General features: G+C 37.8%; 1 protein-coding gene across 3 annotated transcripts in view; it reads right to left on the bottom strand.

Annotated features, from left to right (window-relative positions):
* The window catches only part of LOC120514913 (dihydropyrimidine dehydrogenase [NADP(+)]-like), a 1,294,590-nt gene that overhangs the window by 857,669 nt on the left and 424,431 nt on the right, over positions 1-12,490 (bottom strand). For all 3 annotated transcript variants that reach the window (XM_039735551.1, XM_039735552.1, XM_039735553.1), the window contains one exon: positions 7,385-7,546. In XM_039735551.1, the coding sequence (XP_039591485.1) occupies positions 7,385-7,546 (162 nt within the window). The remainder of the gene's footprint in view (positions 1-7,384; positions 7,547-12,490) is intronic.

Here is a 12,490-nt window from a genome sequence, read left to right as displayed (position 1 = left end):
AATGTTGCTTTTCTTGCTGATTTATTACATTACTGATTTTTCTCCCTGTGCTTAAAAATCATTAAAAAAAACGGCCTGATTATGCGGCGTATGGTACACCGGTGGTTGGCTAGTTCAATATAAATTATAAAAACCATGTTTGTCGTGTGCTATTTTCAACATTATTGCTCGTTGTTCAGATGTGGTATTATATGAAGTGGTAGACAGGTTAGTTGTGCTACTGCATAGATCCATCATCCAAAGCTTTTTCTTGCCTTATGCCTAATAGCCCAGTCTTCAATTCAAAAGCTTGTATTCACTTGAACGTGATTCACTTTGATACATTACCTTCTTTTTCCAAAAAGTATTTTTTTAACAATATTATATAATAGCTGAATAACAGACATAAGATTATTTCATGCCACATTTTAATATTTAGTGCTCAATAGCGTTGTCCCCTCTGGTACCCATTGATGCTTGTTGTATCTGAAAGTTTATCTCAAATCTCCATGAAAACATGAGATTGGAATTTTTTCTTGGCTATCACTACAAACAAGATGTGGTAAGTAACTAATAAAAAAAATAATTTTTTTACTCTTACTTATTCTTTTAAATGACTAAACTCACCATTATCAGTACAAACGTTGTATAATCAAAATTGTGGCCCACTGCGAAAAGCTCTCTGAGAAAAGCATGTGGTGAGAAATACACTCAATAATGTTTAAACATTTAATGAAAGGGCACATTCAATTATATTAGTCGGTTTTAAATTCTGATTTTACCACTGAATTATTTACTGGAAAGATCCTTTTTATAAAAATAAAAGACAATACAGTATGGTAAAAAAAAAAATGGAAGATGAAAAACAACACAGGAATTGAAAGAAAACACAAAACCTTCTGAATAAAAGTTGTTTGCAATTTATAGCACAGTATGTGCAACCCCTTGAAAAAAAAAAAATGGCACGCGCCCATATCTCAATATTGTTGCACTGTGGGATTAAGCTGGAAATATCTTGATATGGATGCTTGTAATTCTTTAAGGGAAGTTCTTCAAGAGTAATGTCAATATTGAAAGGGAAAAAGAAATAGCATGCATTTCCATATTTCTATATAAAGCAATTTGTTGCTGAAAGGCTATGCCAAATCTGTCCTGAGATTTTTCAAGTAATGAATACAGGAATATCAATGGAAGGTAGATCTACTCAGTAATCATGGTGCTGGAGAGTGGTGAAGTAAGGCATGTTGATTAGCACATGCAAGTAAGAATTTCACTATACTCTGGAAATGACAATAATAACATATAAAGCTATAGAAGAGATGAGGATGTTATCACAAGGCATAAAACTTAAAGCTAACTATATTTTAAAGGGCAAGCGAGAGCTTTACCTTTTCCTGTATGTGTCCACTAAATTCATTACCATTTTTCTGCACACTGACAATCCATAATGGTCAGTTAATGTACCCGTCAACTGAAAAGAGTGTCAGAATTGTTTTGACACATATGTGGTGCAAATTGGCTGGCTCAGATTGTGACATCACATAGCAAATTGGGCAGCAATGTTACAGTAACCATGCATTAAAGTACTGCAGATGGCAGCTACAGCTTTACCATGTCACATTGGCCTGACAAAGCATTATGGGGCCATGGGGAAAAAAGTTAATCTAAGCTGGCTGCACAACAGATTTTGAGAAAACAATTTGGTTAACAAGGTCACAGGAGAACACAGCATATTTACTACAAGAAGTGCTTTGGAAAAATTCGCTGATCAACACATACACATACCATACAAATATTCATCCATTCTTATTTGTATTTATCCATTTTTATGCTCTTTGGGAAAATGGGGGCTGTTCCAGGAGCATTCGAAGTAAGGCAGGAGCCATTCAGAGAATAATAGTCGTTCATGTGATCATATTATTTCTGGTGATGGTCAGTGTTTTCCACAAGCTTTCTCTTAACATTTTATACTCCCTGACCAATTTGCCAGAATACAGTGTCAGTTAATTGATAACGTGTGACTTTTTTCTGGTATATGTTATCATGCCGTGGACGAGGCACAAAAGCACATGCCTACATACTTTGTATTTCTGTTGTTTTAATGTACTTGCACCTGCGATCTCAAGTAACGTGAATGCACTAAACCAAAACCATGTCTTGTTGGGAGGTTCACATGTAAATGTCCATTGATAAAAATGAAATAAATTATCACAGTTCTCGTGTCTCATTATCCACATGTCCATTTTTGCTAAAGTATTATTAATACTTAGCTTCAGAACGATCAGCATAGAACATAAACAGGAAAGGTGCATTCCCATAATACTGTGCTTTTGAATGGAAGACAGGACCCTTCACCATTGAGGAGGAGAGGCAGGTCATAAGTATTAACTAATAATATTTTAGCAAACAATCCATGCATATTGCATGTTGTGAGCATCCATGGATATTTTTCATATTGTTTGACATTGGACAGAAAGAGTTGCCATTACATTTGGTTAACAAGGTCATACAGTGGTGTGAAAAACTATTTGCCCCCTTCCTGATTTCTTATTCTTTTGCATGTTTGTCACACAAAATGTTTCTGATCATCAAACACATTTAACCATTAGTCAAATATAACACAAGTAAACACAAAATGCAGTTTTAAATGATGGTTTTATTATTTAGGGAGAAAAAATCCAAACCTACATGGCCCTGTGTCCAAAAGCATTGCCCCTGAACCTAATAACTGGTTGAGCCACCCAGAGAATAACTGCAATCAAGCTCATGTGATCACTTGCAATGAGTCTGGTGATGGTCTGGTGAATTTTGGCCCACTCATCTTTGCAGAATTGTTGTAATTCAGCTTTATTTGCCAGGTTTTCTAGCATGAACCGTTTTTAAGGTCATGCCATAGCATCTCAATTGGATTCAGGTCAGGACTTTGACTAGGCCAGGCCAAAGTCTTCATTTTGTTTTTCTTCAGCCATTCAGAGGTGGATTTGCTGGTGTGTTTTGGGTCATTGTCCTGTTGCACCAAGATCGCTTCAGCTTGAGTTAACAGATGGCCTGACATTCTCCTTCAGGATTTTTGGTAGACAGTAGAATTCATGGTTCCATCTATCACAGCAAGCCTTCCAGGTTCTGAAGCAGCAAAACAACCCCAGACCATCACACTACCACCACCATATTTTTGTTGGTATGATGTTCTTTTTCTGAAATGCTTGTTCCTTTTACGCCAGATGTATCAGACATAGAACATTCCAGGAAAGTTCAACTTTTGTCTCATCAGTCCACAAGGTATTTTCCCAAAAGTCTTGGCAATCATTGACCCTTCACCATTGAGGAAAATTGAGGCGAGCCCATAATGTTCTTTTTGCTTAACAGTGGTTAGCGTCTTGGAAATGCCATGCAGGCCGTTTTGCCCAGTCTCTTTCTTATGGTTGTGAACACTGACCTTAATTGATGCAAGTGAGGCCTGCAGTTCTTCATACGTTGTCCTGGGGTCTTTTGACCTCTCGGATGAGTCGTCACTTGGGGTAATTTGGTCGGCCGGCACTCCTGGGAAGGTTCACCACTGTTCCATGTTTTGCCATTTGTGGATAATGGCTCTCACTGTGGGCTGGAGTCCCAAAGCTTTAGAAATGGCTTTATAACCTCATAGGAGAGACTGACCTTCCTCCACCATAAGCCGGGTTCTCATTTGTTCCTGAATTTCTTTGGATCTTGGCATGATGTCCAGCTTGTTGAGGTGCTTTTGGTCTACTTCTCTGTGTCAGGCGGTCCTATTTAAGTGATTTCTTCCATTGAAACAGGTGTGGCAGTAATCAGGCCTGGGGTGGAAGCCATTTTTTGATACTTTTTCACACAGGGCCATGTAGGATTTTTTCTCCCTAAATAATAAAACCATCATTTGCATATGAACTGTTTAAGTTTATCATTTTGACCTGCTTTTTCACTTGTGTTATATTTGACTAATGGTCTACAATATACGAGTTTGATGATCAGAAACATTTATGTGTGACAAACATGCAAATCTTTAAGAAATCAGAAAGAGGGGCAAATACATTTCACACCACTGTAAATGTTTTTCTCTCGTTCTGCACGAAAACAGATCAAAACGTTTTCTTGTCCATTACTATTAACTGCATGGAGTATGTATAAAGAAATTTAGATGGAGTATACATTTTACATAATTTGGATGTTGATTTGTTTATAACCTAGTTTTGTAAAACTTGACTTGCTTGTATGGAATGTTATTTGATTTTAATAAATTCAATAAATGTTAAAAAAAGATAGTTTGGATGTTATAGAGGCTCTGAATTGGATGATGAAGAAAAATCATGCTAGAACCACTATCTCATATGTATAATAAACTACACAACATGTAGTTCGGGGCTACTTAATTATGTCATATTCACAGCTTTGCAAAAGTTACTGGTACTTTGTGTTGCTGTCACTTCCATTTTAATCAACATGCTAAGGAAATGTGTTGTTCTGCATGAATGTTTCTATTTGTCCATACGCGTAATTATAGTTATTACACAGGTGGCCTGATAATACAAACCGCATCTCTTACTGTTTCAATGTAACACCCTGTAGTGGCACAGGGTGTAGTGTTTAGCGAAGGAAACGGCACCTATACTGTAAGGTGAAGTTGAGAAACCAGCCCTGAATGGGGGAAACACACACACGCATTTGCATGAGACCAGTGTAAGATATCAATCAGATTTGCTGCATTAGCGATGCATGGTTTGGCATTTTTTTTTTAAACCTTCACCCATCTGCAGCTATGAAAAAATAAACTGTGACTATCCAACGAGAAATAAAATTTTAAATCTACTAACCCAAACCCACTATATTAGATTTACTTATTTTTGACTTTTTTTTAATCCAAGCAACTTGCAATATTTGAGATACATTTAGTTATATTTCTCTTTATCCAGTTGGAGCACAGGCAGGTGTAGGATTTGAACCCAAGATTTGAAATCCTAAGCCTTAACCACTACACCACACAAACATTAATTCACTTAATATTTAGTGAAATATCAGAAACAATCTAAATTAGACTAACATAGCCTAAAACACCTGCTGGAATGTCTTAACCATATAGTTAATGAAACAGAAAGCAAGGGAAAAAGACTATCAAGTACTAATCTTTGGAGCTCCTTTACATTCCAGCGTTTTGACTTAAATAAATTAAACAGTACGTGACTTAGATTTAAATAAATGAATTGGTTTCCATTCGCTTTCATTTTTGCATTGATCTGGCACCTTGAGCCCACTGTACTAGGATTCAGTTGCTTGCACGTAGATTGTATAGGACCGCCTGCTGTGATGAAATTGCGCTCACTACCAGCACTTGTTGCGGGAATACAAAGAATTGCACAGGTAAAGGAACACAGTTTGGTAAAAAATAAATAGACCTTTTTCTAAAAATATATCACCCACCCAGAACTATGACAAGAAACAATAAACTGTACATAGTGGTCAATTAGCCTTAAATGGACATATCTAAAAGGAGAAGTTCATCTGTAGTAAACTTGTGCAAACTCTACAGAAGACGTTTTCTGGATGAAGATTCCTATGCAGCTCCGTTGAGCTATGAGGCAGCAAGGGAGAGGTTTAGAAAACATTTAGCCAAGAATGACAGCCCTAGCAATGATGTGACAGCTGAAACATTGTATTCTGACTTCAAATGTTAGAAAGTGCTTCTTCATACAGAGACAAATAGATACATGGAATACATTACACTTGCACTTGCAGCAGTACAACATACTTTGGGGACCTTCAAATCTCAACTTGAATTTTGTTAAAGGAGTTAAGTGAATAGAGATTGACAAGCTAGTTTGGGCTGAATGGCCTGTTCCTGTCAAATCGGTGTTTCTTCTGATTTAAGCAACGTTTCCTTTGGAATTCCACTAGAAATGCCACTATCAACTTTCATATTTGCTATTCATTTAACAAAACAATTTTGGGCTCTTTTTTTCATTGTGCTCTTTTTAAACGCCTCAAATGAAACAGCAATAGCTTTCTAGAGTCCCTGGAAGGCAAAGGTCTATAACTTCTATTGGTTTCACCTGAACACTCATTTTCACCCCCAGATTAAAACACAGTGTGCTGGCAAAGAAGATAGAAACGACATTAGTTGGAGCCCACATGAAATCTTTTATAATAAATTGACAAAAATCTTTATATCTGGATGCATTTCAGGTTCCAAATGATGGAATCGGCTGACCAACTGTTCCCCAGTGAGCCCACTCCCTACACTTGAGCTTCATGTTGTTTCAATTACAAACAGTATCTGCAGTGTCCAGGACACAGTCAGCTAATTCCAGAAGTCCACCACGTTTCTGTTCAGATTTAGAGCAAAGATTCCTCTGCAAGCCCCCAGTCTCTGCTGCTGACGTGTATATCAGGGGCTTGCAGATTGTAACCTGGTTCATTCCTATCTCACTGGCATGAAAGAGCACACTGATGCAAATGGAAATCCAGTGCCTACCTGTCTGTCCAATTCATCTCTGAATTTAGCTCAATCAGAAGCATGAAAGGTTTTCACTGAAAATGAAAACCTTCGTGCTTTCAACTTCTGTTTTCCCCGTCTGGCATATTTTACCCTAAACTGATTTTCCTAGGTACTTGTGGCACGCTTTGCCAAATTACTTACCCACAAAAGTGGCATTAATTATAATATTGGAGCTTTCATTGACTTAAAACAAATTTGGCACTCTGGTAATGTCACAAAAAGTAATCAAGAAAAAATCTTCAAAGCAAGAACTAGTCACTTTTTTCTAACAGATATTATAAAAAAATGATCAAACATGGATACATGCTACTGACAAAGTGAAGATGTGATGTGCACTCTAACGCTCTTAACCTGTGTTTGTTCCCTTTGTGCTTTTTATGAGTCCAGACATTTGTTCTCAGTGTGCTTTTTAAATTCGTTGTAACATATTTTAAACATAAAGAACCAAGGTAAATTAAGAAGCTCATGCTTTTTCGATTTTTCTCTTCTTTTTTTAGACTAACCTTCCATTACTATAGTCCAAAGCTTTGAAGGGCGCAGTGACCAGCTGTGGGTTGCAAATAGCTTACACGGCTTGAATTAAATATAGATTGATCACACCATCTAATCTTTAGCTACTGCAAAGGCTTTTTTTTACAGACTGTAGCAGAGTCCACATTTCCACAATAAAGAGCTGACAAGTTGCACTACTGTCACTCCTTCTTCTAAAAACAGCAAGCATTTTCTGGGTTAATTAAAATCCCAGTATGAAGCAGTTCAAACAGACACAGAGCCCTATTTAGAGAATAGTTTTGAAAAAGAGACTGAGACACAGAATGAAAGAAACCCCACCCCTTCGAATCTCAGACATGCCAGTTCTTTATGGAACTGTGTAGCAGGTGTTGCTAATGACTTCCATACCTCCAAAGCAAACTGCTGCAGTCCACCGATGTTAATTGGCCCTTCCTCTGTTGCATATAAATTACAACCACCCACGCAGAGGTCTGACACCGGACACACCATTCCACAAGTCAGTCCAAGGGGGTTGTCAGAGAGAATTGTCCTGGCAGCTCCATAGTAGTTCTGCAATACAGAAACCCAATGAAATGATAAACGTACTGTCTATAAATGAACTGACACAAACTCCTACTGCGATCACATGCAAATGTCATTTCTCAGTCTGGGTTCAAGTTCAGCAGTAGAAATGAAGAACCTGTTACTGTATTACAAACACACATTTTTTATACTTATACATATTACATTTTATATAGACACATATTAATACAATCTGAAAGTAAACATTGACTCTCCACTGGCCTGCTTGAAAAGAATTTAAAATTCTGTCTACAGCAAATTCTGTATAAGGCATTTCCAAAAACCACAGTTTTCCAAAAGCTTCACATACCGATGACTTAGACAATTTTATTTATCCGAGGGACCATTTCACCCACCTTGCACTTCACCTTTGCCTTAACCATGGCTGAAATCAGACATTGATCAGAGGCCATCATATAAACTCAAGGCTACTAGTCAACAATGCACACCCACAGTCGACACTCCAAGTATACTATACATAACGGTGTTATTAATTCTTCTCCATTCAGGAATGTTACTGGAAAACCTCCTGCCGGCAGCATTCATTTTCTTAAAGCAGTTACCAGACATCTGAACTGCTTAAGTGACTGATACTTCTCTCATGTTCTGGGAGTCTTTTCCTTATTATTGGGGTTGTAAATCTACCTTTAAGGTTAAGTTTATTTATTTGAGTGAGATACTTATATCATATCTATTTTGGAAAAACACTAAGAGGTATAACTTCAATACTGAGTCTGCCTACTTACACAATACAATACAGTACACTACAATTTATTTTGTATAGCCCAGAATCATACAAGAAGAGCTGCAATGGGCTTTAACAAACCCAGCCTCTTGACAGCCCCCCCTCACCCTTGACTCTCTAAAAAGACAAGGAAAAACTACCAAAAAAACCCTTGTAGGGAAAAAAATGGGAGAAGCCTTGGGAAAGGCAGTTCAAGGGGAGATCCCTTTCTAGGTGGTTTGGGTGTGCAGTGGGTGTCAAAAAGAAGGGGGTCAATACAATACAATACACAGAGCAAGTAATCCTCAATACAATACAATAGTGCAATAGAAATATTACAAGTACAGAGCAGAATTCAACAGTAGATGACATCACATAATAGGATTTGGATTTGTTTAGAGTTCTGGAGACCTTAGCCATTAAGCTGCCTCTTTGCACTCAAAGAGTTCAAGATACTATGTTATTTGAAAATCTGATCAAAAAAAGCATTAGAAAATGAACTGCACTGGTGGCATTAAGTTAATTAATAAAAATACATTGCAAAAAGGATTCTTTGGACATCCTTGCCCCATCAGCTGTGAAAATAACAACATTGTACTCAAGTTGAACAAGAAAAAAGGTCAGCGCCAGGACATATTTATGAGGAGTACAGAGCACAAATAAAGCCCACATTGTTTTTGATTCAGGACGATTATACCTAATAGTGCAGATGTATGAGATTACAACAAACAGAACTTTATTCTGCACAATCCAAGTAGTATTGATTAAACACGTGTAAGATGGCACTGACAAGACTCTAACTCAGTGTTTTTCAACTGGGGTTCCTGGGAACTAGCCAAGGGTTCCACCGAAAAAGTCCTAATGATATAGGACATACTGGTGGATAATTGCACAGGGTTCCGTGAGCAAGGTAACCATTTGAGCAGGGTTCCACTCCAGCGAAAAGGTTGACAAACACTGCTCTAACTCATGAACACTGAAAACCAACACATAGCGCTGAACATGCAGATTTTTGCAACATAAGGTTAGAAAATAAAATAAAATCAAAATAAATGTATTGTGAAAAACCAGGGGTACTCCAGCCGCCCCAACCCTGACACAGATAGGCAGAGACACAAGTTTTCCACCCAACACACGTTGATTCAGGTGGGAAACTCTTTTCTTGCTCCCCACAGCAGCACAACACAAATAATTTTCTTCTCCCTTTCACCCCACATACCTCTTCCCAACTCTAGCTCCTTTACTAGTGGTGACTGGCTCCTTTTATAGGCCACCCAGAACGACTCCAGGCATCCAATGAGCTTCTTCTGGCAGCACTTATGGGTGTGGAGGAAGTGCTGCTAAATAGGGCTTGGCAAAGGTCCAGGCGCCCCCTGGCGGTAGCCATGGGTCCCTGCAGGGTTGAGATTCCATGCTCCAAACCCGTGGTCTTACTGCCCTCTAGCGGTCCAGGGGAAATAGTGTCCAGAATAAGCTCTCTCCCCTGGTCCTTCCATTATTAAAGTGTCCTGGCTGGGTAAGGGCCACGGTGGTCTGGCACAGTATAAAAATTAAACAATGTCTCTTCTGTAGCTCTGCCTACCCCTGTATGGTTACTGCAAGTTAAAGGTAAACAGTTGGAAATGTTGGCATGTTTTAATACCATCTAATCTGTGCCACCAAGTCAAGGAGTTGATCTGATCAAGTGAAAATTCAAATTGTGTGAAAAAATTTATTTTGTATTAAAGGAAAAGGACATCAAAACACATGAGTATTGCTTTTTGTGAAGTGTAATAACCAGTTCTTCATAACTAAATGCTTGGTCTTGCATGTGATATTTTTCATAAGTATGTGTAGAGGTACACTGTTTGTTTTGTAGTTCTTCCTACCATTGCATAGGTGGTGTATGAGGCTGACACATCACAAGATGTAGATGGTGAGCTCAACAGGTCACACTGAAATTCTCACTAATCTAATACCTGAAGGATTAAAGTGTAAAATGTTGAGCATATTGGTGTGGACCCTTTCTCTACTCATGTTTTAAACAGGCGACATTATATAATCCTTCTGAGGTTTTGTTATATTGAAAACTTACATACATTGAAATGAAAGAGAACGTACAAAACTACATTACAAAAAATAGTTTTTAGTTTTCATTTGCTTTTTTGATTTTTGTTGAGATTAAATTCAATTAGGGACAATATTACAGTATATATTTGAAAGTTCTGTAGAAATATTCTTAACTATCACTACATTACATGACCATACAATGCGCACATAAATTTTTTATGTAAAAAAAACTTGGGACGAGACGAGAGCTGTTCAGGGAGATGAGACGTGACCTTCTACAGAAAGGCAAAAGACACGCGAGACTAGACTTTGTGCCAAGAGATTTAACCACGCCCGGGGCCGGAAAAAGACAAAGAGTAGATGACAAAGAAGAATGCCTTAAAGAATTCAAAAACATTGGCGTGATAGACATGTAGAGCAATTTAGAGGTAATGGAAATGGGAAAATTCGAAAGTGTCCAAAAAATGATAGTAAAGATCGCATTAGTGCAAACAAACAGAAAATATTACTCGATGAAATAACGGAACAGCGAAAAGGGATCGAATAGTGTTTGAGGATATCTGGGGGAAAAGAGAGAAAAGGCAGTGAGAGAAAAGGACAGCTGCTGTACAGGCTTTTAAATGTTCAAATTGCTGTACAAGATGAAGGTCAAGCAGCACGGCAGCAGCAGCAAGCCAGCAGCTGATCGAGCAAAGAGGAGGTAAAAAAAAACAACTGTATTTGTTTCCCATTGTATCACTATTTAAGAGGGGTTTTGGAGGAGTGACCGCATCTCCTTGAGGTGCATTCAGACCCCCTCTTCACAACGGCACATAGCGCAGACATAGCGTTGAGCGAAGCCCCCTAATAAATAAAAAGGAAATATTCTAGAAACTTGTTTAAAATTGTCACAAAAAGATACTTCAGTAAAAAAGTGCAACTTCCCTTGAAGATCATGTTCAGTTTTGAAAAAAAATCAGTGTACGAATTTCTTCATTTTCCATCCTTTGGCTACATAATTAGGATTTTCTCCCCACATGTTTTCTTCAGCCATAAAGTGGATTAAATAGGTTGACAATGGATAGATTAAAAACATTGTTTAGTAGCCATTTTGTGTAGGAAATACAACAGAGGTAACTGTTTTTGTACTCTGGTGCCAGAAGAGGTCTGTAATTGGTTGCTGTTCAAATGTATTGCACTTCTACAAAAATACACTTCTGTCTCTCACCATGCTGTTTTAAACAAAACATATTGGCAATAAGTTTCAAGTCTCATTGGATTTTTTTACCATCTTAATCAAATCTCCAATTGCAAATTTCAGGTGTTTTGCCCTGCAGTAAAGACTACACCAACACCGTACTGACCTGTGTCTTTGTGCCTAGGAATATTATTCAATGCAGCTACCAAAGGATACATTTAGTAGGATAACAGCAGTCTAATGTGTGCACACACAACCACAGACAGCAATACAGGTCAATGTATTACAATGCTCATTTTGAAATTAAAATAGGAAAGAGAAATCTATAATAGGCCCCTTCTTTGACAGCCTGAAGAATATTACAGCAGTGGATAAATGGTGGCATACTGCACCAGGCAGAGAAAGTAAGTTTTGTGCTATTAATGCCTTGAAGGCTTCACCAGGCAGAGAAAGTAAGTTTTGTGCTATTAATGCCTTGAAGGCTTCATCGGTGCCCAGAATTAGAAGCCTGCATTTGCATAGTGTATTTGTTTTTCTACAAATTATTTACACTCACAGGAATTAAGGTATTGAAATATATTACAGAAGTAACTGAATTTTTTTTAATAGCCACCTAAATAGTGTCAACATTTTTGCAATGACTTTTGTACAAAAAGCAATTTAGTCTAATTGCCATGTAGCTGATTTTTCTATTCAACATTTCTTTCTTTGGTTTATTTTAATGTATTCTTTTTTAACATAACATTCTCAAACCCACTTTATCCATTTCAGAGTCACAAGGGGATGGAGCATACTGCTACAGCAATGGATGTAAGGATAGGGCAGCAGTACATCACAGAACCATATCAAGCACATCCTCAAAATCACATTTACAAAGGGCAAGTTGTTTAAAAGTGACAACTAAGTAACCATCTTGCCTTTGTGGATGTAAGGGGAGAACCCTATGCAAAATGTGAAGAACATAAAGACTCCGACCCAAAAC

The sequence above is a fragment of the Polypterus senegalus genome, chromosome 14, assembly GCF_016835505.1.
Source record: "Polypterus senegalus isolate Bchr_013 chromosome 14, ASM1683550v1, whole genome shotgun sequence".
NCBI classification, from domain to species: Eukaryota; Metazoa; Chordata; class Cladistia; order Polypteriformes; family Polypteridae; genus Polypterus; species Polypterus senegalus.
The sequence above is the reverse complement of the archived record's forward strand: the minus strand, read 5'-3'. Positions and strand labels throughout refer to the sequence as shown.